The sequence below is a fragment of the Anthonomus grandis genome, chromosome 6, assembly GCF_022605725.1.
Source record: "Anthonomus grandis grandis chromosome 6, icAntGran1.3, whole genome shotgun sequence".
In the NCBI taxonomy this organism is placed as follows: domain Eukaryota; kingdom Metazoa; phylum Arthropoda; class Insecta; order Coleoptera; family Curculionidae; genus Anthonomus; species Anthonomus grandis.
Genome location: NC_065551.1, coordinates 35,482,265 through 35,510,068, shown reverse-complemented (window position 1 = coordinate 35,510,068; position 27,804 = coordinate 35,482,265). Strand labels below are relative to the sequence as shown.

General features: G+C 33.2%; 2 protein-coding genes across 2 annotated transcripts in view; both read right to left on the bottom strand.

Annotated features, from left to right (window-relative positions):
- LOC126737945 (protein yippee-like 2) overlaps positions 1–11,963 on the bottom strand; it is a 63,046-nt gene extending 51,083 nt beyond the window's left edge. The window contains exons 1-2 of the mRNA XM_050443064.1: positions 11,780–11,963; positions 9,087–9,126 (exon numbers count right to left, since the gene is read on the bottom strand). Coding sequence (XP_050299021.1) covers positions 9,087–9,103 — 17 coding nt within the window. The 5' untranslated portion in view covers positions 9,104–9,126; positions 11,780–11,963. The remainder of the gene's footprint in view (positions 1–9,086; positions 9,127–11,779) is intronic.
- A 2,881-nt stretch (positions 11,964–14,844) lies between these two features.
- On the bottom strand, positions 14,845–26,500 carry LOC126737940 (uncharacterized). The gene is made up of 5 exons (XM_050443057.1): positions 26,392–26,500; positions 15,970–16,108; positions 15,599–15,912; positions 15,325–15,529; positions 14,845–15,267 (listed from the first exon to the last, which is right to left on the bottom strand). Exons 1-5 carry the CDS (start codon positions 26,404–26,406, stop codon positions 15,131–15,133), a joined length of 810 nt encoding a protein of 269 aa, XP_050299014.1. The 5' UTR covers positions 26,407–26,500; the 3' UTR covers positions 14,845–15,130.
- Between the last annotated feature and the right edge of the window lie 1,304 nt (positions 26,501–27,804).

Here is a 27,804-nt window from a genome sequence, read left to right as displayed (position 1 = left end):
ACAAATATATAAAAATAAAAAATACAACAAAACATACAAAAAACTTAACAATTTTATAAATTGTTTAGGTCACATTTCCTTAAAATCTATAAAATATATATACATTCACTTGTATACAAAGTCGGCAAAAGGCAGTTGTTTACAAAAACATTATTAGCAAACTACTAATTTGTTTATATTTGTAAGATTTGTAAGAAAGGGTATAAGTTTCAATTTTAGATGATTTTTAAGTCACACAGTAAATTATTTTTATTAAAATATTTTTTTATTAATATTAAAATTTTCCATGATTTTAAAAATTTAAAGCACATTTCTCTTTTTTTTTTAGTTACCCTTGTTGACAATAATAGGTTATAACACACTGGGTGTATGAAAGTATTATATTTTTATTTATTTTTATAAAAAATATTGTATTTTATATATATAGCTTTTGCTATGTTAAGTAAAGATTATTATTATTATTAAATTTAAATTTTTTATGATTTTTAAATTTGAAATACAGATTCTCCTAATAAATTTATTTGATTCATGTTGCAGCTTTTTTTTCCAAAAACATTTGAAAATTTTTTAAAATAAATGGTAGAAGTTGAACAAAATAAAAAAATTAAAGAGACACAAAATGCTCGTGTCTCTGAAAGCATGAAAATTAGAGACTTGAAAATTGGAGCACAGATTCTCCCAATAAAATCATTTGAGATCTATTTCAGGATTTCTTTTAAAAAAATTTAAAAGTTGGGAAATAAGTCTTGGAAGTTGAAACTATTTTCTTTCAAAAAATTTGAAATTTTAAGGGAAAAGATGGTCATATTTCTGAAACAATGAAAGTTGAAAATATGAAAATGCATTCTTCTAAGAAAATTATTTGATATCTACTTCCGGATTTTTTTGAGAAAAAAATTAAAATTAAGAAATTAGTCTTGGAAGTTTTTTTTTATGAAATTACGAAAAGATACATTTTCAATAAAATTTTTAAAAATTAACTTAATTTTTAGTATTTTTCTTATCGTTATATTAACATTCACTGAGTATTTTGACATTTATCGTACCAAGATAAATTTAGTGATTATTAAGTAATTGGCTTTTTTAGGTGAGAATGAACCCTAAAGCCAAATCTACCCTAATACAAACTTAAATCTGAAATTTATTTTATTTTTTTATATTCAAATATATTTTGTTTAACCACGTTTACACCGCTGCCTTGACACGATAAGATGTTTAGATGAGAAACAGCAAAACAACGTCAACACGAAAACATAAGAAAATATGTAGGCAGCATGTTGAACCGCGATATTGTCCTCAATTACTAGTACAATAATTGTTCTAGATTAAGTCATTTATAAGCTTAGTACCTACGGTTCAATGTGCTATTTATAAGCTTACAGCCGATTATACTTGCGTACAACCCAATTTTTTTTAAACAAATTTTAAATCAATATGTCAGGCCAATAATGGCCGGGATAGACTGACTCCGTCATACACATCAACTTACTTGCGCAAACTTAAAATGCACGATGTATCGCGGCGTTACGACTTATTAATTCCGTCTTCTTGTGCTAGAGAGTATCCTGGTGCAGGGCGCACGTAAATAATATAGGTTAAAATTAAGAAGTTTATATAGTTATTTAGTTTATTAATTTTTGAGTTTAAGTATGTCGGACCTGCGGCTTATGTCGAGAGACTTCCTCATAGACTTCATTAATTTATATAGAGAAAATCCATGTCTTTGGAAAGTAAAATCCAAAAAATACTCGGACAAATACAAGACATGAGATACTTATTCAAAAACTAAAAGAGCCAATAAAGATGGCGTAATAAAAAGAATTAATTCATTGCGTACTTGTTTCCGGAAAGAGCTAAAAAAAACTGTGCGCAGTCGGGTATGGGCGCAGAAGACTTGCATAAGCCAAATCTCTGGTATTTTAATTTATTGATGTTTCTGACTGACCAAGAGACACCGCGACAGGATGGGATGGATACTATAAATGAAAGTCCAGTAGTAGATGTAAGTATAAATTTATTTAATTTAAATAGAAAGCAACAACTTTATAATGCTTCATTAGCCCTTTCAGGCATAGTGGTTTTACTATGAAACCACCATATCAAAAGTCTTTATTTTGTCTCACAGTGGTTTTTAAGTGAAACCAACGACAGTACTAGCGATATCTGTTATCGGCTCGTTGAATTAAATGTTTTCAAGGCATTCTATCGATTCAATTTAAAATTATCCAATTTCGCGGGTGTTTTTTTATTACTGTAAATTGGCATAAAATTAAGCGGTAAGTACAATATGATTAGTAGGTGTGTAGCATTACGGTTATGTTTAGAGCGATATATGTCAAATGTCTGCAAAAGTAAGATTAGTAAAAACGTTTCTTGTTATGGTTTCTCGGTGAAACCAGTATGAGTTATCTATACTCTATTTCAGAAGTGTATAGAGCAATAAACTGGGGAATTCCGTTCTGTTTGGCTACATTTCGTGGTAGTTCATAGGCGCAGGTACTTATAATATTTATGAATTTAATTTTCACGGATTAAATGCCTTTATTTTGAAAGAGATTAAATACTAAATAAATACTTTTAATCCTTTTGTATAGGTACCTATCTTTTAACGCTTTGTAACATGCAAAAATGGGGTCAGGTAATATATACAGACTATAAATACTTTTAAATCATATTTTAAACGTTAGTAGTCACTGCTACGCTGTAGTGTAATCACAATATTATTATCCCAATATTTAAAAAATGGAGGTATTCAGTCCAACGAAAAGATGTACTAAAAATTCTCCACTATCGCTGAGTGAAAAAGTTATTATTTTAAACGTACATGATTGCATAAAACACGATTACCCTAGTTTTACTGTGCAAGAAATTGTTGAAAAATGTTCTCGAATGAGTGGAATTGGAAAGTCCACCATTTTCAAATTGTTGCGGGAAAGAAAAGTAGCAGGTCAAGTGGAATCTCCCAAGCAAAAGCCAGGACGAACTTCAAAACTCCTTGATGAAAATGCTAAATGTATAATTCGAAGAAAAGTTCACTCTTTTTATTTTAAAAAGGAAATACCCACCCTAGACAAAATTTTAATGGAGCTTGGCCGAGATGACAGTATTCCGTTGATAAGTAGAAAACTTTTATGGAAAACTTTAAAAAATATGGATTTTGCCTGGGAAAAGCATAACCGCAAAGCACTTTTACTGGAGAGCGACGAAATTGTTTATTGGAGACGACAATACTTGAGAAGTATCAAGCAGTACCGCAGGGAGCAAAAGAAAGTTTTTTATCTTGATGAGACGTGGATTAACGAAGGTTATATAGTCCAAAAATGTGGCAAGACAAAAATATAACCAGTGCTCGCCAAGCTTTCATAGAAGGCCTGTCTACGGGTATTAAAGTACCTTCGGGAAAAGGAAAAAGACTTATAATCACACATATTGGAAGCGAAGAGGGATTTTTAAAAGAAGGTCTGCTAACCTTTGAGTCGACTCGCACAGGAGATTACCATGAAGACATGAACTCAGACATTTTCGAGGACTATTTTGGTAAAATGATAAAATTTCTTCCGGCTAATTCGGTGGTGGTTATGGATAACGCAAGCTATCATTCACGGCGAATAGAGAAGACGCCAACTTCAAGTTGGAGAAAGCAAGAAATTATCGATTGGCTGACTGCAAAAGGTATTGCGTTTGAAGCAAATTTGATAAAAAAAGAACTGCTGACAATAGCAAACTTACACAAAACTCGTTTCATGAAATACGCCGTGGTAGAGAAGATATAGCCGAAAAATATAATATAACTGTACTGCGCTTACCGCCATATCATTGCGAACTAAATCCTATAGAACTGATATGGGCGCAGGTAAAAGGATTTGTAGCAAGACAAAACACGACTTTTAAAATGAAAGATGTTAAGCTACTGTTTGATCAAGCCATTACGGAAGCGACACCAGAGAATTGGCGAAAAGCAGTCCAGCATGTAATTAAGCAAGAGGACAAAATGTGGGATCTTGACAACCTCATCGATCAGACAGTCGATTCTTTAATTATAATGTCAAGAGGTGATGACAGTTCGTCAGATGACGAAGAAGACTACAATCTATTATAATTTAAAATTGTTATACACTGTTCAAAAAGTGCCAGATCCAAAAGTGACATTTTCAACTGTTTTACTCTACATATTATGTTCAATAAATTTGTGAAAAAAATATATTATTCCATTTAAACAAAAGTAACTTTCTAAAATAAAATAGCATTTAAGTACATTAATTATAAGGTAAAAAACAAGTCCCAGTTGCACGCCTTTGGCGAACCGTTTTCAATGTTTATCAGTGGGTAACAATGGGCAAAACTCATAAATTAACCCAAAACCGGGTGGCACTACCTGCAATCAACGAAAAGAAAGAATTTTACTTTGAAACTAATACCCAACTAAGGTAGTGGCATGTTTGCATACCTAATGAGATTTTATTGCTCTACACACTTCTGAAATAGAGTATAGTATGAACATAGAATTTGATAATATATTTTGTAATTAGTGTTATTTAGTTTTGATTTGATTTACAGTTTTAATTTTTATAAATTTTATAAATCCTACCTAAATAATGACATAAAATCTTGCTACAGTATTGACAGAAAATCAAGAAAATGGTGGCATAGACTGTTTTGGCACTTCATTGATGTTTCTGTGGTAAACTCGTATTTTTTATATCGAAGCTCACCGAATGCGGAAAAACTAACTATGAAGTTATTTCGCCTTAGAATAATTTCTGGTCTTATTGGCGCGACTAAAAAAACACTCCTGGCAAAAAAAGCATCATAAAAGAAAATAGGTACAAGCCGTATGTACCGCCTGAGGTAAGAAAAAGTAATGCTCTTCATATGCCCGTCCATGGAGGATCTAGACGTTGTGCTCTATGTAGCACTGCAGTAATGCCACATCGAACTAAATGGGCCTGCAATACTTGTAATGTTGGCTTATGTCTCAATTCGGATAAAAACTGTTTTATTATGTACCATACCACATAAATTTAAGACTTTGTTTTCGGAACGAGTTTATGTTTTATCTCACAGTGGTTACCAGATAAAACCATGTCCTGCAGGATACTTGTAAATAAATTAAGGAAAAAAAATTAAAGTTAAGTTATCAGTTAGAGTATAAAGTTTTTATTTATTAATAAAAATTTTTTGATTAAAGACTTTTTCTTTTATGTACCTGAAAGGGTTAGTGTGATTTTATTGTACATGATCTAATAAATCATATTATTTTGCCAGTTTACTTGACCCTCCCCATTAAAATATCCCACATGTAACTCTCTTAACTTTATTAGCTTCTTGTGCAATATTTCGATTGTGTCCACGTTGTAGTCCGCTTAAAATACCAGGATCAACTCGCAGCCCTGTATGAACTTCTGATTGTGTCCAATCTTCTTCGTCTAAGGACTCGGAGGGAGTATACGAATCAGAGCATTTTTTTCGCAAATAGTTATGTAAAATAACGCACGTCAATATGACTAAATCTATGCTGTTTAATTTTCAATTAATTTCTGTATGAAGGATTCTAAATAAGGCAGCCATTATACCAAAAACATTCTCGATGATTCTGCGTGCCCTATAGACAGACGATAGTTGAAAATGTTTCTTCCTCTTGTCAAATCTCGCGAGCCAAATAGTTTCAGTAAATTTTTACGCAGTGAAAATGCTTCATCTCCGATAAAAACCCAAGCAGAAGCTGAGTGGAACATTTTTTTGCAGGGGAAGGAGTAGGTAATCGCAATTCTTCTTTAACAAGTTTTTTTTAATTTAAATTTAAACGACCATTCTTCATCCGACACAACACTACGTCCTCCATCGGCCACCCCATCCACATCAACATCAAATTCCAGAATTAGTGTCAAAAGAAAACTTCAGAAGAATTTGGATCGCAGCGGTGAAGTTTTAAATGTTGTAGCAAGTAAACTTCAAAATCAAGGCCAACATGTAGGCCAAGAACTTCAAGAACTGCCTTCTGAGATGGTCATATATTGCAAAAAGGTGATTAATGAAGCAATCTTCCATGCACAAATGGGAAAATTAAACCAGACATCAAAAATCGTAACCCAGATCGAAACAGATAGATCAGCAGCAACTCCTAATATATACACTTTTCAGTATAATCAGGAGGTTAGTCCGCCAAGTAACACTGAAGTTTTAAGATTGACACCAGAAGGACCCGTGAGACCCTTACAACGCTTTGGGGGATTAAATCCAATATTTCATGGAATATACACTTTTCAGTATGATCATGAAAAAGTTAGATCGCGCATTGGAACTTATGAAGCTGCAACATCGCTAGGGGAAGCAACCAATGACCTCCCAAAATCCGTTGGAGAATATTATTCAAGATACAACGTTGAAGATAATAATTAAATTAAGTATAATTAGGTTTAATGCGTTATACTATTTTTAATAAAATACTTTACCTTCAAATATTCATTTTTTAATCCTTCGTAAATAACTCTGCATGTATCCGGTATAATTTCACCAAGTGCTTGACGCACATGAAAATTTCAAGTCTTCCTGTTGCTAAAAAGCGTAGAGTTGCGCTAAACCTCTCATGTGGTAATATTGCTTTTCTCATAACAGTATCCATCCTTTTGATTTGAGGTGTTACTATCTGGGAGCAATTCCATATAAGTTTCTTCGTCCATACGTAAATAAATGAACCAATCCTCAGGTTCTAATCGAAGCTCATTTAGTAAATGTAGATGTGATAATTCCTGTCTCTTAAGTAACCACTCTTTTGACCACTTGGAACGTTTTCTCTTATTTACTTTTTTCTTTTTTGCTATAATAGCAATAGCAGCCGCACACAATAAAAGATCGCCAGTCATGTTGATTTTGGACGTTTAAATTGATCAACAAAACGAACAAGACTGAATAGTTAGTGGTCAAATGCGGAATTCAGTCTTGCCGTATAACTTAAGTTTGCGCAAGCAAGTTGATGTGTATGACGGGGCGTCTATCCCGGCCTTAAGAGCAATACAGCGGTTCAATGTGCTGTCTGCAAGATACCTACGGGATTCTTGGACCATTAAATCCAGTAAAGAGCAAAAAATATATATTTTAATCAATAATGGCAAAACTACGCAGCTTTCAATTGTATAAGCATAAAGCAAAATTGAAAATTACGCAATAATATTAACAACAACAAAATATGAAAGTCTCGTCCGATAAGTCTAATGCGTTCTACGATGGCGTGTTTATTTAACAAAAAAACAACTGACGCAGTTTACAAAATAAAAATTCATTAGAATCGCATCGAAAAAACAATTGATTTCCTCTTCGTTATCAGTCAATGATAATAAAAGTGTCTATGCAAATTACGATCGTGTTGTTATTAAGATAACGACTATTTTTCTCGGAGACAATGAGCTGCGACAAAAACGATGTCAAGGAGAATAACTGTGACCGATAAGGGTTTTATAGAATGACTGAGGGGATTATCGTCAATTTTAATTATTTTCTGCGTAAATTAGGAATAAGTTCGTTATTTTAAATGGGACACACTGTATATCATAACATTTTCAGATTCTACGTGAAATTCTAAGAAATTTGATGGGTCACATGGTATAGTTCAGACCAGCGGTTCCTGAGATATAAAGAGTTAAACACATCTGTCACAAATATTGACAGTTGGCTATCTGAAATGTATTTTTAGCAACTTAATAAATTAATCTGTAATGGGAATTTTATAAAAAGACTCTCTTTTCTTGAAAAAATCATGATTTTTAAATGTAAATATCTTAGTACTCAAAGTATGTCATGTGACCCATCAAATTTCTTAAAATTTCACGTAGAATTTGAAAATGTAAGAGGCTGACATCTGCTTCCAGCCATAACCGGAAGTAACATTAATCTAACCGTTTCCTGGACTTTTTCACTCCAATTAAACCTCGAAAATTCTTAGAAAAATTAACCAGTCAGTGGTAATTTTCTGGATGAGTCAAAACACTAGACATCATTGAATAATTCCAAGAACCTAGGTATATTTAAAATTCCTAGCAAACACAGAATAATAAAACAATTAAACGATAATGACAAAATTTGATAACGAGGGTCCTTTGATTAAATCTGGTTGTAACTAATGCCTATAAATGCACCGACTTTAGGCGCCGACAAAAACACTGAAATTATCGTAATTTATCAATTAAAATGAACTTTAAGCCCATTAAAGGTCTGCATTTTCAAATCCCCTATTGTATGTCAATTTATAATGTGTCTATGCGTATTTTATTCAGGAAAATAGGGTTAAAAACAATCGATAGGTCATGGAAACATGCTGCTGTTTGTGTTTAAACTGTGGCTTAATCGATAATTGAATCGGCATATTTTAGGGAACAAACGTTCAATCTACAGTATCATATTGTGTTTTTCATGCAATAAAAACAACATTTCCAGAGACGATCCAGACAGTAACCACAACATGACTTCGGCGTATATTCGAAGAAACACATCTACGTAAGCTCCAATTAATTTATTTAGGCGTAGTTTGCCAGGATTTCAGTTAAAATAAACGAAAATCAAAAGCTGGAAACCAATTTTTCATTAATTTTTAAATAAACATTTTAACGTTAAAAATATCCAGGATATCCAGGCTATTGGGTCATTGAAGCTGACCTGCTTGATAGCCGTTGCATGTACATACAGGTAAATCGATTTGCATAATAGAGAGTCATTTGTTAAAAATTCAACTCGACTGTTTTTAAATTGGAAAAAAACTGCTTCTCTACTACTGTGGTCAGTAAAGTGAACTTCCCATGTTTATCCGTATTGACTGCAACCTATTGAGGAGCATTCCGACTGGAAATTTCCAATAAAATTGTCTCTATATGCGAGGATCGGAGGCGGAAAAGTAGTGGAGACCAGTTGGCCATTAAGCTAATCCACTTTTTTCCCGATATTGTCCTTCGGTTTTCCTTTGTCGCATCGAAAAAGGTAATTGTATAGAGTTTTCATGTATTTCACATATACTTTATTTTAATGTAATATATAGTCTTATATGGTGTAAAAAATAAATGAATTTTTTTTGTTTCTGAAAATGTAAAATTACTCACCTGAAGCAGTTCAGCATGCAGTGAAAAGGCCCCAGTTCATCTGAAAATATTGAAAATCTTTTTGAACAATTTATATCGATTATTGGAAGAAAAAGAAAAATTATTACTGCAAGGTATTTTTGACAAGAACATATGCTTTCATTTCAGTATATTTTGTACATAATCCCCATAAAAATGGTCTTTTTACACAGTTTTCGGCATGAAAACCCAACTGAGAGCCAGAAATCATTGACGATCGCAATAAATTAATGGTTCACATCTTTCATTGGGTCAATTACATACTAAAAGTAACATTTCAAGATGATTCAAGGCATATTAGAGAGGTGAGATGCGGTAGAATGTCAAAAAATGGACTTTTGACCCTCTTTTAAGCATGAAAACCCATCTGAGAGCCAGAAATCATTGACGATCGCAATGAATTGATGGTTCACGTCTTTTATTGGATCAATTACATACGAAAAGTAACATTTCAAGATGATTCAAGGCATATTAGAGAAGTGAGATGCGGTAGAATGTCAAAAAGTGGACTTTTGACCCTCTTTTAGGCATGAAAACCCGTCTGAGAGTCAGGAATCATTGACGATCGCAATGAATTGATGGTTCACGTTTTTTATTGGGTCAATTACATACGAAAAGTAACATTTCAAGTTGATTCAAGGCATATTAGAGAGGTGAGATGTGGTAGAATGTCAAAAAATGGACTTTTGACCCTCTTTTAGGCATGAAAACCCGTCTGAGAGTCAGGAATCATTGACGATCGCAATGAATTGATGGTTCTCGTCTTTTATTGGGTCAATTACATACGAAAAGTAACATTTCAAGTTGATTCAAGGCATATTAGAGAGGTGAAAAGCGGTAGAATGTCAAAAAATGGACTTTTGACCCTCTTTTAGGCATGAAAACCCGTCTGAGAGCCAGGAATCATTGACGATCGCAATGAATTGATGGTTCACGTCTTTTATTGGGTCAATTACATACGAAAAGTAACATTTCAAGTTGATTCAAGGCATATTAGAGAGGTGAGAAGCGGTAGAATGTCAAAAAATGGACTTTTGACCCTCTTTTAGGCATGAAAACCCGTCTGAGAGTCAGGAATCATTGACGATCGCAATGAATTGATGGTTCACGTCTATGATCGGGTCAATTACATACTAAAAGTAACATTTCAAGTTGATTCAAGGCATATTAGAGAGGTGAGATGCAGTAGAAACCCAAGAAATTGACTCAAAATTCAATGATAATGACGTATAAATTATCTGTCACATATATCAGCAGTTATGCTAATAAAAGAAAAATAACTAAGACGCATGCTCTCAACTGTGCAACCTTTTGAACCGTCAGCTTTATCATCAAAAATTAATTGGCAACATTTTGTCTCTTTTAAAATCCGTAAGCTGTCAAATTATTTAGACAGAATTATTCCTGGTCGTCCCAGAGGTTCTCAAACTCTTCCTTTACGAGCCATTAACCTCGAAAACTCAATGCATATTCATCTGGAAATAAAATGTTTTAGTCATCATTGGGGTGCCAAAGATTAGTAGTGACGGTTTTCCTGCATGGGATTCGCCGAAATACGCTCCTGTCTGGAGAACGTTGACCGTCTGTCTGGTCTGTCTGAGTCGGGCGAGGTAACATAAAGGAACAAGCATTTCCCTTTCCTGTATCGATGAACCTCACCATCAAGGTCTAATATAGGAATCATCATTATACTATATGGAAAACTCATCAAAATATTCATCAAAGTGACGTCATCGATTCATTTGACTTGGTGCTTTATTACTGTAAAGAGTTTTGTCAATAAGGGTTATCAAATTGGTTTTAATAATGTATAAATTAATGACGTCACTATTACCTTATTGGATTTTTACGTTAGGTGCAAAAACTTGATGTTAATTAACCTCAAAATCACATTAACGTCACGGGATTAAACGTCAAATCCGTTTTGTTTTACCGTATTTTAATTATTTTAGTTTTCAAGAACTCCCAAATAAAACAAATCTAAATTTAAAACAACAAAGGCATAAATTGACCAGTCGAAACCGGCTGACGCATAAAAGGACCTCGGCAAAACAATAAAAGTGCAAAAACGGGATAAATTTAATCATGACCCGAATGGGTAATCTGGAATCGGTATCCTTGGCTCTATTTTCCCTTAAAGTCTCCACAATATTTCTCAAACGAGATAATGCAGTAACACTTTATTGTCGTTGCGAAAACTCTTTTGTGCAACCCGAACCGAATTCGTCCGTCTTTGTTTGCTGCAATAATAAGGACAAGGAGAGGTATATGATAGACGACCTGGTCTGAACAGCTGACTTTTAATAATAAAGAGTTTTTATTTCCTAGAAGATAATTACAACTTTTGTCTGAGTAAATCGATGGATCCATAGCAGAGGGGGGTTGCACCGTTTTAATTTAAACTGGGTCAGAATTATTTAATAACAAACGAAATTAAACCTGGGGTCATTAAGCAGAAAAAATCGAAGTGCATTTGGCTGTCAAAAGGGGGGGTTTGTTTTTGTTTTGTTTTCGGAAAATACTCATAAAAATTCAATATTCAGGTGGCACCCTAAGGTTTTCTAACACTAATATTATAAAACCTCATGCCCAACGATAAAATAAACAAACAGAAAAAAAAAGTTCATGGGTCAGAGACAAAGGAAGTTAACAACAGCAGCAGCAGCGATACTTACAGTAAAAATCACGTCAGGTCGCCAAAACTTTCGCCCCGAGGGTCAAAAACGTTTTCGGTCGCGGTCACCTGCCGTTTCCCGTAAAATCAAACGAAAACTCGATTAAATCACGGAATTTTGCACGAGGGAAAAAGAACAAACTGCGCTTCATGCGGCCAGTTTCGACCAAAACACAACACTAAAGCGAGTTTATTGATGGAATTTCGGTGAACGGCCGCGCATTCTGGTGGCGGCAGCACTTGACAAAGAGCCCTGCGGTCCCCTCGCTGTTTATCTTTACGTGCGGAATTTTAAATATGAAAATTATTATTTAAAAAATGTTTTATAGCCAGGAATGTTAGGTATGTATCAGTTTATTTACGATACCAAAACATTGTTTCGAGCAGAATCTGGTTTGTTCTATTAATAACTCACGATGAATATACTTATATATAACCTATAAAATATAACAGGGAGTTTATTACTTAGATACTTCATTAAATTGAAGTGATATTGCTTTTATAAATAGATTTTATGCATTTAATGTGGTTTAAATACATTTTTTAATGAGTTTTGTTTTGCTTATATAAGTTCGTTGCCATGGTGATTGGAGGAGTGTCATGGCGGCCGAATATTAACATGACGTCTTAAACGTCAGATTTTTCATCAGAAAACATACGGTTTATGTGACAAATTCGATAGGTTAAAACTTTGTAAATACTCTGGTATCCATATTATAATCATCCAAGTAGCTTTTGTGGCCATTTTCAAAGGAAACGCGGATATATTATATTATAGGGAGAAATGGAAACCGAGATAGCCGCCATATTTTCGGCCGTCTTTACTGGTTGCTTAACGCAACTGTCATGGCGGTAATATCGCAGTGACATTTTTAAACGATTTTCCTTTGTATTAAATGAGTGTAGACACTCGTTATATACCTGTGTGACAAATTCGATATTCTAAAGCGTTAGGTGTACCATAGTACCGATATTATACCCATCCGTGTCGGTTTTGTACTACTTTTTTACCGCAATATGAAACCATATCATAGTGAAAATTCAAAATGGTCGTTGTGTAAGCATTCCCCACTCGTAGCCGTTGCTATGGCAACTCAATTGTTAATTTGACCTTCCTAAAGCTCAAATTTTAAACGATTTTTTTTTAATGTTAAATTAGTGAGTAAAGTTATATAACTAATTAACGGAAAATGTAACAAATTCGATTTTAAATTCTTAGAAAGAAGAAATACCATGATATCTATATTAACCATTAATCATTTGGAAAACATTCAAAACTAATTTTGAAAGTCCCTTTCTTTTATATCCAAATTTAGTATGGTTATCATGTTGATGCCATTCGAAACATTTTAATGTATTTAATTACATAATTTTTAATATATACCGATATTTATTTCTTGTATAAAGTTAATTCTAAATGGTCAACTGAACGGTCCACCTATTTTATCACTTTTAAATCTTAACATTCCTCAAGCCAACCTCAGATTTAATGAAATAATTTTGATTTATAAAAATTGTAAGTATTTGGGTTCCTCCTTGACTTATGTCTCCAAACTCCCAAAAATGCCTTGAAAAGTACACTAGACTAGTTGTTGAATGACTTGAGTGAGTTATCCATTTTTTTTCCACAATCTAATAAATAAATTAATAATTTTAAAATTGAGTTAGCTGGTCACACGCTTAATTTTTATGTAGGTACTGAGATTTAAAGTGACAATTGTAGATGTTTGTTTAAATTTAGATTAATATTAGTTTATATAGTGGATACCATTTTGTGTTTTTTTACTTGTTGTATCCCCTGTATGATCACCAATAAATAAATAAATAAATTAGACCCATTCGAGTTGGTTTTATACCACTGTTTTACCAAAACATAATTTTTTATTATAAGGATCCATAGAAAACCAAAATGGCCGCCGTATTTTTTTGGTGTCTTCTACTGGTTGCCTACCTCAACTGTCATGGCGGTAGTAATAATGTCAAGGTGACATTTTTAAACGATTTTCTTTGTAATTAATTTAAGTAGATACTATATATGTAATAAATTCGATACTCTAATGTCTTAGATCAGAGACATCAGAGTGGGTTTATGCCAATTTTTTACCGTAATATGAACCGATATCAGAGTAATTCATGAAATTAAAAATGGCAGCCATGTGGGCGTTTCCCATGGCGACGCAATTGTCATTTTGGCCAAACTTTAAACAATTATTTTAAGGTTAAATCAGTAGAAAATTCACGGAAAATGTAAGAAATTCGATAATCTCAATTCTTCGAAGTACTGAGGTATCCATATTACACCATTTCAAGTGGGTTTTATACGACTTTTTTACCAAAATATGAACCCATAACATAGTGTTTTAAGAAATCCAACATGGCCGCCGTGTAGGCGTTTCCCAACTCTTATTCGTTGCTATGGCGACGCAAGTGTCCTTTTGCCCTTCTGAAACCTCAAACTTTGAACGATTTTTGCAAAGTTAAATGAGTAGAAATTAAAGGCAAATGTTACAATCTATTTATTGTATAATCTAAAGTCTCTGAAATACCATGGTAGCCATATTATACTCATTTGAGTGGGTTTTGTACCACTTTTTTATCGAAATATGATCCATGAAATCAAAAATGGCCGCCATGTGGGCGTTCCCTATGGCGATACAACTGATAAATTTGAAACAATTCTTTTAGGATTGATTTAATAAGACATTCAACAGCAAGTATAATAAATACGATAGTCTAAGACCATGATAGTCATATTATGTTCGTCTCACTTGGTCTTATATATCTGTTTAACAGAAATATGAAGCCATATCATATGGAAACTAATATGGCTCTCCTATGGACATTCCTTACTAATTTAGGGATGTAAACATAAGTATGAAAAATATGCTGTATTTAATAGGAACCATTATTTCATCAAGAAAACGTTCTGCCATTCACCAATGTATCAACAAAGTATAAATCTAATCTAATTTCACGATGGCGCCATTTTGAAATTTGAAACTGTAATTTTTAGTGGTTGGGGGGTACCTAATTGTCGTTGATTATTGCTCCGAAACAAAAACCCAATTATATTAAAAAATATAATAATTTATTTGTCACCGTCTTTTTTTGCAAATTATTACGTGTTAACATAAGATTACAAACTTAATCCTATTTATATAATATAAAAAAAAAAAATTATTTGTACAGTATGATTTTCTTATAACATATAATATATATCACACGAGTCTCAAAAATATTTACACAACATCTCAACGACTGACTGACTGACTGACTGTCTTAAACGATAAATTTTCATTAAACAAAACAAAAGAATAACGAGATTTATTTATTTTTATTTTAATATTGTTACTTAATACGGCCCACTCTGTCCGGGAGGTCCGTAGTTCGAAGATGGCCTTCCGCCACCAGAAACAGACGAGGAGGAACCTGAGGAACTTAGAGATAAAGAACCTCCACTACCCAAGCCTCCTCCCACACCAACACCACCTAATATAAAAAAATATATTAATGTAATATACAGATTTGGTCACTAGAAGAACTTACTTCCACTACCTCCTCCGATTCCAAGACCTCCTCCAATTCCAGCTCCACTTCCGCCTCCAACAGCTTCACTCTTCGCCTTATATCTGATAAAGTAAACTTCCGGTTTACTGGGAGCAGTTGGAGCAGCGGTAGGCAGAGTGATATCGGCCACATCATCCGGTTTCTTCACCAAAACGTATACGAGGGTCTTTTCCTCATTTTGGGCCTAATAATAAAATTAACAAGAACGATTAATTCCCAAACGCTATACGTGGATTGATAAAAGAACATTTACTTGAGCTTGTAGAATTTGTTGCTGAGTAGGTTGATAAGATGGCGCCTTAATGAAGATAATCTTGTAATGTTTGGTGGACTGGCCGCCTCCGATGACTCGTTGCGGTCTTTGTTCTTCCGGTTCTGGAGGTGCCACGTGTACGTAGATATGTTTTTGGACCAAAGTGCCTCCGCCTCCTCCTCCGATCGCGATGCCTCCCGAGGAACCGCCTCCGAAACCGGCACCGCCTCCGGAGCCTCCACCTAAACCACCTCCGCCTAAACCGCCTCCACCTAAGCCACCTCCAAAACCTAAGGGATTATACAAGAATTTTACTTGAATACAGAGGGAAATTATATTGAAATTCTGTCTGGAAAAATTGTTGTTCTTACCTGATCCTCCACCGCCACCAGAACCGAATCCAGTACCTCCACCTGGAGTTCCATAGCTTCCACTAGGAATGGACGGGACGGGGGCTGGATAGTTGTACTGGGGCTTAGCTGAAGCTATGCCCACGCACAAAGCTGTAATCTGGATAAAAATTGGAAAACATCAGAAAGTTGACTTTAGCAAATATTGATGTCAAAGGTAAACATTTGATGTAACAAGACGAATTTTTTTTTTTTCTTGTTTAGTAGTAGATACTAGGAAAAGAGTATATTTTTAAAAGGAAATAAGGTTTTCTCGATGTTAGGACGAAATCTACTACATAAGGAAATTAATTTGCCAAATGTACTATCGGCGGCTCTGATTGGTAAAAGTGACATTGACAGTTGAACAATCGGTCAACTGTCACTGGCACCTCATGAGAATCCGATAAGGAACCTTCAGGTAGAGAAAGCCAAATTTAGTCCATAGTCTAACGTTGAAAAAAAAGAGGAACTGTTTCAGTTTAGAATGCACCTGAGCACGTTTGTGAATTTTTAATTTGTTAAAATTAAAATAAAAAAAAATTTTGTTTTTGTTTAAATAATATATTATTTATAGGTATATTTCTAAGATCTCAAATAAAGTGAAAAATAACCCCAAAACTGCACAAGACAAACAATAACTTTAAATTCCTGGAATAAGATGTAAAATTACCTCGACCAGAGATTTCGCACCCTCACGATGAATTAAATAAAATTCGAAACGTTCTCCAGTAATAAACAGATTTAAATTTTCTTAAATTTTCTTAAAAAGGCAAGCTCCGAATGTTAAGCAACTCTTTGGTGAGCCTTATGCCATTCCGTAATTGGATTCGGCACCTTATTTTTTTTGTGACAGAATCCCCTAGTTTTTCCTAGTTAAATTATTATACCAATTAATGTTTAGGACAAATAATTAAAAAATTATATTAAATGCCTGGAAGACGAAAGCAAAATGAGTTGTAGGTCCTGGAATAACATGAAAGAATATCTCAAAGACAAATAATAACTTGAAATAAGATGACAAATTGCTACTTGTGGAACGAAACTGAAGGAGGTCTGAACTCTGAAGAATTTGCAACTATTTGGTGTAATTTCCTTGAAATTAAAGTAATGCCTCTTGTAAACAAAAACAATGATAAAAATATAATAATATACACAGATGGATGTACTTACCAAAATCGGAACGCTTTACTAAGTAATGCACTTTTGAACTTTGCTCAACAATTCAATGTTACAATTACACAAAAATATTTAGAAGTGGGCATACTCAAATGGAGGCAGATATGATGCACTCTACTATGGAACGACGCTTAATAAAATTAATATCAATGTACCCGCTAAGTATATACAAGTTTGTAGAAATGCTCGTAAAATTCCTACCCCTTACGAAGTAAATTACCTTAAATTCACTTTTTTTTAAAAATTTGATAAAATTTACTTCTTCAAAAGTAACCGTCCAGGAAGAAATAAAGGTGATGCAAAGGTAACGCAGATTAGGGCATTGCAATATATCTCAGATGGAGGTATACACACAACCAAACTTATATGGAATCACCCAGTAATTTCGCAAAATGGAATTTATTTTAAAAAATAGTCATTGAGGATTAAAGGGCACTTTTTCAAAGTTTATTAAAAAAAATAATAAAACTGATTACAATTTTCACAATAATAGAACAAAAAACAAAAAGTGTAGATTTCTATAAAAATGATTTTTCTGAATATGACAATTTAACAAGAAAGTTAATTTAAAATTAAATGTTAATAATCAGTACTGCCATCTCTAGCATCGATGCAAGCACGAATTCGACGAGGCATGCTATTTATCAAATTGTCAATGTCTTCTTGGGGAACATTTGTCCATTCCTCTAAAACCGCTTGAATAAGTTGCTCAGTGTTACCAGGAGCATTCTGGCGAGCTCTAATCTTTCTTTTTATCTTATCCCATAAGTGCTCTATAGGATTAAGATCCGGTGAGCAAGAAGGCCACTCTAAAACGGCAATACCTTCCGTTTCTAAGAAACATTTTGCAACTCTGCTGGTATGTGGAGGGGCATTATCTTGCATAAATAAAAAAAAATTGCCAAAACCACCTCGCCAGAGCCTAACTACAGGTTGCAATACCAAATCTACATACCTTTGACCTGTTAGGGTTTGTCGAATTGGAATTAAAGGAGTTCTTTCACCAATCATAATTCCACCCCAAAACATTACAGTACCTCCTTTGTATTTCGGGATAGGTTTGGCAGCACGAAGTCTAGCTTGTCTCCCTCTACCTCTTAAAATGCGAATCCGCTGGTCATCGGATCGTAGTCCTATTCTGGTTTCATCCGAACATAAGACATTTTTCCAATTTTCAATATCCCAATTTTCATGCTCCAAACACCAATTTAAACGGTCAATTTTATGTTGCCTTGAAAGTTCTGGAACCCTTAACTGTCTTCTTCTAATAGTTTCGACAGAAACACTCACACCCGTAGCTTGTAAAAGTTGCCTTTGAAGCTCTGGATGAGATGTTGTGGGATTTCTTCTTGCTATTTGAGCTAAAAAGCGATCCTGCCCTTCAGTAGTTGCTCTTTCACGACTTCTCCTTGGTCTGTTTTTTAAGGTTCCCAATTCCAGAAATCTTGAATATGTTTTACCCACCGTTCTAGCTATCTGCCTTTGTGACATGCCTTGTTCTGCCAGAGCAATAATTCTTCCCCTCTGAACTTCCGATAGCCCAATGTATGGCATTCTTGTTTAGTTTTCAAAAATAAATAAATTATAAATTTGATGCGACTTGCAAGTGAAACAGTAAAATCGACACTGCTAGGTAAAACATTATTATTTATTATTAATCTGCCTGTCCTTGAGAGTAAATACTTGTACTTTTTTATTGTTTGCAACAAAAAATATCTTACTAAAATATTTCGTATTAATACAAGGTGATTCCATATAAGTTTGGTTGTGTGTATTTTATAAATTAAGTTTTAAAGATACATGGCAAATATTACCCCAAAGAAAATCTTCAAATGTAAGTTCCTGTCCATTTCATAGTCTAAATCAACTTCATACTGAGAGACGTAAAATTTCAAAAAGGAAATTTAATGACCTACAATTCCTAAAAGTAACCCTGCCTGTCGACTAAAATTATTAATTATACCATGAGTTTTATGACAATATTCCCCATGATTATTTTGTTTTGTGTTTTAATTTTAGTTATTTAGAATGTTCAAAATAGGAAATTTTTTTAGATTTGATTTTCTGTTCATATTTTCCTTATTACCAAAGAATGTATTTTTTTTGTATTTTTGTTAAAAATAAAAAAATTGTGATGGTTTTTATTCAAACGTTATGAAAACCTGTTAACTCCTGATTTTGAAATAGTAAAACTGAAAAAAAAACCTGCTATCTCCTTTAAACCCCAATAAATTAATAAAAAAAAAGTTTTCGTATAATTTATTTATAAGAAATATTCACTTACAATACAATACATTTTTTGGAAACAAAAAATAAACAACTATGTTGTAAATTGTAAAATTAGAATGTTTTTTTAACTTCCTGTAAAATGGTAGAAAATGGAGTTAGCAGTTTAACACGCTTAGCCGACGATATGTTAATTAAACTTCGTTTATTTTCTTATCGACATACTGACATTGAGAAAAAAATGTAAACCCAATAAATAAAATTCCGTTATCAAAGCCAAATGCATCCTTTTTCAACTACTTGCTATTAAACGATGACGAAAAGTAATAAATTTAAGAAAAACAAGCAGTCGTAACATCTGTTGCATCTAAATCATTACGAAACTCTTCTTGCACGTAAGTGGCATTGGCAATAATAGGCGATTTATAATATGTGACAAAAGGTCAATGCAGCTGAATCTCTTAATAATACAGGGTGTCATTGAAATGGTGTAAAAAAATTCGGGGGGTGATAGTACTCCTAAAAATTTTAAAAAAAGTTCCTATAACTATAGGGTGAAAAATGCATATTAAGGGAGTTAGGGGCACTGAAAGGGTAAATTTAAAAAACGGTTTTTTGAAATTGTAGGCTTAAAAAACGAGATAAAATTTCGAAAAAAAATCCTCTGCCATAAATTTTGACCCAAAATCAAATGGTGATACTGAAAAATAATTTGGAAAATCGGAAAGGGTAGCTTTTGCAAGGGTAGGGGGTTAATTCGTGAATAACTTTTTTTAGGTTATTTTTTTCGCAACGTGGGTTCATTTTTTAAAAACTACATACTTTTTCCTACAAAAAAGGTACTCTTGTTGCACATCGCCCAGAACGATGGTTTTCGAGAAAATTGAAGGCAAGAAGTTTGCTCTGATGGGCTGCTAACTGGTTAAACAACATAAACTTATGAAAGTTATGGGGTTTCAAAAGTAAACAAGTAGTTATTAAATAATTAATTGAAAAATCTAAATTTCATGATTTTTAAAACATCGTATTGCTTTAAAAAAAACGAAATAAACCAATTACCAAAATTCCTTATTAAATGCATACTTATTTGATTCATTAGCCTAGTTTACACCTCTTGCTCCGGCAGACTATCCCGCTCGAGTCATCTTCTGTCGTTGGTTATTAAGAAAACAGGTACAAGAACCCCTTTTTTTGGCAAATATTTTATGCACGGATGAAGCTGGGTTTACAAGAAATGGAATTTTCAATTACCATAATACACATCACTGGTCCGATGAGAACCCTCATGCTGTTGTGGAAAGTCGACACCAAATTCGATTCTCAGTTAATGTTTGGGCGGGAATTCTTGGCGATAGACTTATTGGACCATTTTTTCTACCCCCGAGGTTAATTTGACACCTTTTGAAAAGTCGCTTGTTATTTATAATAATAAACATTTTAGGCTAAATGGTCAAAGTTACCTTAATTTTCTAATACATGATCTACCAGCACTTTTGGAGGAAGTTCCCATAGCACAGAGGCAGATCACGTATTTTATGCATGATGGTGCACCAGCTCATTTTCCGCTAGCGGTGAGGAATCATTTAAACCAAGTTTTTGAGAGGCGTTGGATAGGACGTGGTGGTCCACAAGCTTGGCCAGCAAGATCACCAGATCTTAATCCATTAGATTTCTACTTCTGGGGCCACTTGAAAACTTTGGTTTACTCAGTGCCGATTAATACTGAAGAGTAACTACGTCAACGCATTATCGACTGTTCCAATCAAATTCGTACAACCCCAGGGATATTCCACAGGGTACGCAGATCATGGAGAAGAAGAGCAGATGTCTGCATTGAAATGAATGGTGGTCACTTTGAACATTTACTATGAATGAATTAAGAAATGCATTATTTTAATAAGGAATTTTGGTAATTGGTTTATTTCGTTTTTTAAAGCAATAAGATGTTTTAAAAATCATAAAATTTAGATTTTTCAATTAATTATTTAATAACTACGTGTTTACTTTTGAAACCCCATAACTTTCATAGGTTTATGTTGTTTAACCAGTTAGCAACCCATCAGAGCAAACTTTTTGCCTTCAATTTTCTCGAAAACCATCGTTCTGGGCGATGTGCAACAAGAGAACCTTTTTTGTAGGAAAAAGTATGTAGTTTTTAAAAAAAGAACCCACGTTGCGAAAAAAATAACCTAAAAAAAGTTATTCACGAATTAACCCCCTACCCTTGCAAAAACTACCCTTTCCGATTTTCCAAATTATTTTTCAGTATCACCATTTGATTTTGGGTCAAAATTTATGGCAGAGGATTTTTTTTCGAAATTTTATCTCGTTTTTTAAGCCTACAATTTCAAAAAACCGTTTTTTAAATTTACCCTTTCAGTGCCCCTAACTCCCTTAATATGCATTTTCCGCCCTATAGTTATAGGAACTTTTTTTAAAATTTTTAGGAGTACTATCACCCCCCGAATTTTTTTACACCATTTCAATGACACCCTGTATAGTGTCCAATTGATTTTGGTACAGAGCAACTCTCTCAAAGTCTTTTGTCCTAGCACGTAACCCATTTTTCTATAACCATTTTTCAACGTTTTATTGCCGAATGCAAATGAGCAAAATGAATTTCACTTTTTGCGTGTGTGCCATTAAATCTGTCCGTGTATGCGAACAATGAAATCGGGAAGATTTAATCTACAAATTGACTAAACCGTGCTTAGGTTTTGTAAGACAAAAATTCATTGCGTTACGTTACTTTTAATAGGGTAAAAAAAATCGCTTAAGATCTAAGATTCTTATTCCATAAGATAATTTAATATTACTTTATTGAGCGTAACAGAATCTCTTCACTTTTTCGTTAAAGTTATTATTGACTTCTTGCGTAATTTTTTCGAAGATGCCGCACCTCCTTGCGTATTAACCCATATGGGCGAGGTATGCATGCATGATCGTTTAACGAAATAATGTAATAAGGGAAATCGGTGTTTTTTTTTTGTTTTGTTTATTGCCGGCAAGGTGCGTCGTTCGGCTTTTGTTTATTGTGAAGAAAAGAAATTTTTTTCGTGATTGATTAATGATGATGAATTTCTAGTTTTCCTATATCGCCCAGTCTACCTATTATAGCTCGCTAAATGACAAGTTTTAAAATATGAGTCTATTGAACTCAATTGTTGCTATATGGTGGTTTTTAACACTTATGTATATCATTAACTCTAGAGGCAGTATTTTAATGTTTATTCAGTTATTGTTTTTTTAAGAAAACATTCAAGGTTATATTAACGTGAAAGGCTTACATAAAAATGTATTTCTGATAAGTACTTCAATTCATTTACATTTTTTAATTTTTCTAGCTTATTTTAAATGAATTTGTGTGTTTAATCAGATTTGAGCGCTATTGTTTTGCTTGAGAAGTTACACATGAACACAATATGTGGTTTTCTAGAGGTGGGCTATTCTTGTATTATAAAAGTGCATTTTTTCTTTTTTTAATCATTAGATCACTGTCAGAATAATTGCACAATCTATTATATGTTCTAATTCAGTATGAAAAATTTACATTAGAAATCAGTAACATATTAGAATTGGCCCTAGACTTACGTATATGGGTCTACCTTGAAAGTCTATAATAAGCCCCTTTTTCTTTAATATATATTCCGCCGATTAACATAATCTGGATTCCATATTAGTATTACTTTATATGCAGCTGCATATATTATTTAAGTAATATATATAAAAAATACATATATTATTACAAGAAATAATAACACTAAAATAAACCATATTAACGTAACACACAAGATTTAATTTTAGGCAAAAAACCTATGGCTTGGAACCTATAATCTATAATTAACCTTTTAAGATACATTCAGCTTTAATTTTTTATAACTCTTACCTAAAATCCTAGTTATTACGGAAGTTATTTTAATGGATCTCCCTCCAATAGCCTACTTCTAAAAGTTAATAGAATTCAATATAAAGCCTCTCGTATTATTATTAGAACCTCCCTTGGAATAGAGATACAGCATGCTGCATTCCAAGTTTTTCATGAAACCCTAATCTAAATACAAAACTTAAAACTTAAGCACCAATGATTTAAATAATTTAGTTTATTTTTCCACTGGTAGAGTTAATTAACCCTTTTATTTAATTTAATTATTTGTTTATTTACAAACACTACCTTACAGGTAAAAATCTAATTACAAAGCCGTAAAAATATTGAATTACAATCCTATATACTTAGTTTAACAATAACCTAACAATTTTTGTTAATAAAAACATATACATATTTTAACAATCTATTTGTATTATTTATCTAAAACTGGCAAAAGATTCTGCAAATAAATCGACGTCTCCTGATAAAGTATTATAATTATCACACATGCAGGAACATCGGACCACAAATTATTACGGTGTTGATTTTTTTTCAATATAATTATGACTCACGAATATCAGTCACTTTTAACTAAGAATATTATTTATCTATTTATGATCATTTTTAATTTAGGGGAATTTATATTATTCACAGGGTTTTTAAAAAATAATCTCCGCTTAATGCGATCCTGGTCGTAATGTCACCCGGCGAAGTTCTTGAGTTTGCCGAAGTCAGGACCGTACCAGGAAAAAATTGGTCAAGAAATTTTTTCTGTACAGAAAGACAATTAAAGCAGCAAAATCTAATTATTATAGGGATCGCTTAAATATGTCATCAAATAGGCAAAGAGAGTGTTGGTCGATTATTAATGATTTTAGACATTGCCATAGAAAAGTATCGGAACCGGAGTTAAGACCTGACATTTTAAACGACTATTATTGTGATATACCTAATATCTTGCTCAAGGGCATTCGTAGTAACATTGATCCCCTACACTATCTTCAACAAGTGTCGGTTGAGCATTCATTTTTCTTTCATCCTGTCGAACTTACCGAAGTAAAAAATGAAATCAAACGCCTAAAAAACCATAAATCATCTGGAGCTGATGGGATATCTTCGAGGTTGTTACTCTTTTTGCCTGATTCAGCCTTAAATGCTTTAGTTTCTGCCATAAACAATTCTTTACATAATGGCATTTTTCCTTCATGTTTAAAAGAGGCAGTGGTTATCCCTCTTCATAAGGGTGGAGATTTGGATCAGCCTTGTAATTTCCGTCCCATTTCTATTTTGTCTACCCTCTCTAAGATAATTGAAAAACTTGCAAAAAGCAGAATTTTGTCCTTTTTACATCATAATGGCATTTTGTCTGCAAATCAGTTTGGATTTCAAGCCGGTAAAGGGACTCATGATGCTGTTTTTAGCTTTTTGGAGAGCATCTATGTGTCCTTGAATTCTGGAGAGTCATCGGCGGCAGTGTTTTGTGATCTATCCAAAGCATTTGACTGTGTGGATCATGGAATACTGTTATCTAAGCTCGATAAATATGGTTTTAGAGGCGTAGCGTTGCGATGGCTTGAGTCCTATCTATCAAATCGTACTCAGAAGGTTTCAGTGTCTGGGCGTTTGTCTGCTTCTAGATCCCTAAAATGCGGCGTTCCCCAGGGTTCAGTGTTGGGACCACTGTTATTTTTACTGTATGTGGATGACTTGAGTTCATTGAAACTGCAGGGCAAGGTGGTTCAGTTTGCTGATGATACCACCATACTATGGAGCCATAAAAATTCTGACTAATTAGAGTTGTATCCTTGAAGACCTTCAGATTTTATCAGGGTGGTGTGCTTCCAACAGGCTCGTGTTTAATGTAAGAAAGGCGTCTATTATGGGGTTTAAGTGCGATGTTCAGGGTCTGATGTTTGACGAAAATTCCCTCTTGCAGAATAAAGAGTGCTGCAAGTTCCTAGGAATTACCATTGATGGTCGCCTTCGGTTTGAAGATCATATTTTACATTTAGCTGGGAAATTATCTTCTGGATGTTTCGCAGTAAGAATGGCAAAACAAGAGCTGGGAGGGGTGGTTGCACGTTCAGTGTACTTTTCACTTATTGAATCTCATATTCGGTATGACTTGCCTTTTTGGGGTTTAACCAATAAGGGGCTACTTAACATTATCTTTGTTATTCAAAAAAAAGCAGTTAGATACCTGTGTTCTGCTAAGTTAAGAGATTCTTGCAAACCCCTCTTCATTTCTGAAAAAATCCTAACTCTTTTTTCACTCTTTATCTTAGAAACAGCTGCTCTTATTCACAAAATTCCCAAACTACCCTCTGACACTGGCCATTTGACTCGTCGTGTAAATGATGTTCCCCTACCTATTCCTATGTCTTCCCTTACCAAAAACTCATTAATTTACATAAGTAAAAAAATTTACAATCATGTTCCTCTGTGTGTTAGACATATATCGGATGTTAAAAAATTTAAAAGAGAGTTAAAGTCGCTTTTATTGGCTAAGGCATATTATAACCTGGATGACTTTTTTAATGATAGGTTTTAACCTTGGACATGTTGGAAAGTTTTCTTTTTTCCTTTTTTCTTCTCTAGTTTTGTCAACAAGTTTACCTTTATTTAGTAATTGATTGTTTTATTTAGTTATCTTTAATTTAAGTATGTTCAAAAAGTTTTGTCTTCTTGTGTTTAATTTTGTTCATTGTTTTGTCAATTTTTGAAATTGTATTTGTGTTTTGTTTTTTTAACTTGTAGGATGCTTGTACACAAGATTATTCTTACGTAATATAGCACATTTTCCTTCCTTCCTTCCTAGGTAATTTAGAAAAATTTAATTTTTTAATAGAATTCGTTTAAATTTTCGTAGTGCCACTTCTTTCCCTTTGCAATGCATAAAACAGTTCATAAATATCTTCATGGTATAAAATAACATTAAGAGAAGAAAACGGAAATCGATATTAAGGCCTCCAATAAAACAAGTAAATTTACAAGAAAAACCACTAAATTAAATTTTAATAAAGCATTTAAAACAGCACAATTAACGTACTAATAATTCATTTATAAAAAAACTCCTTTGTTGGTTCAATGGTAAAATCTAGATAATTTTTTTTTAATATTATGGGTTTACTTACCAATAAAGTTCTCATCTTTAGACACCGCACCAACGAAACAACCCGAAAATGTTTGACACACCAACTTACCCAATTTCCCCCTTATATACCGAAATTCTTCGGTGTATTTTCGATGTCCCATGCAGAAGAAGAAGAAGGGGTCGAAGATGCTCGACATTATACAGAATAGACTATATAGAGAGATTAAAATGAAAATTCTCTCAATGTATATCCTTTAAAAAAATGTCATACCCAGAGGCATAAAAAGTGGCTGTACTATCATCTTCGTGTAAGTACCATAATTATAATGGTGTTAACCCAAAGATCAACGGTACAATCCTTACATAAGACTACGTGGATTTTACCATCGATTTTTGTCATTTTCTGCATAATCATAGTGCGGCATGATACCTTTGGACTGTTCTTTAACTATTATATAATTTTACAAAACTGGAATTATTTTTCTTTATATGGCTTTTTTAGCAAACGTAATTTTTACGACACCCTATATACTATAGAATTTGTTTCTTAATAACTGTTAAAAAAAAAAACGACTTCCCAGAGGCAAAAGACAACAAATTATAATGTTTTTTAATTGTGCAACAACGTAGCAACTTATATACATTGACGTATGATTTATTGAGTATATAAAGAAGCGAGGTACCTAGATGAAAGTAGCGAATAATTTGTACGAAATGTCAATCAATGGCCGGTACATAACTAATATCGTTGGTTTTCGGCAATTGTTTATTTAGATATATAAGAAGTCAATAAATCATTTTATTCTGGTAATTATCGCCAACAAAAGAACTTAATTCAATACCTTTTGGCACATTAAATGGATTCCAAATTACGACATTGAACTATGAAAAGAAAATTGTTATGTACGTGTTTTGGATGTCGATATTTAATAATTATTGTCAATTATTCCTGGGCAATTTGAGCGTTTTTTAGGACGTTCAACAGATTTTGAAAAAAAAAAAAGAAAATTATATTTTTCCCAAAAAATTGTACAAAATGTTCAAAATTCAAAAATTTGACCAGGTACAATTTTTAAAATTTGTACAAATATTTTATGGACAATTTTACTGGATACGTATTTAAGTGTTTCTCAAAATGTTTAATAAATTTTGAAAAAAAAAATATATTTTTCTTGTGAAAATTATATTGACAAAAAATTGTACAAAATATCCATAACTCAAAAACTTGACCAGGTGCAATTATGAAAATTTGTACAAATATTCTGCAGACAATTTGACTGGATTCCAATAACCTTTAAGTGCCTGGAAGAGGCTTTAGAGTACCTAGAAGACACTTACAGGCAGTAAAAGTGACTCAACTTCCTTGAATTGACTCTCAGATTATCCTGAAGTGCCTGGAAGAGCATTAAGACTACTCAAAAGATACTTCCAGGCATTCAAATTCCTAGAATAG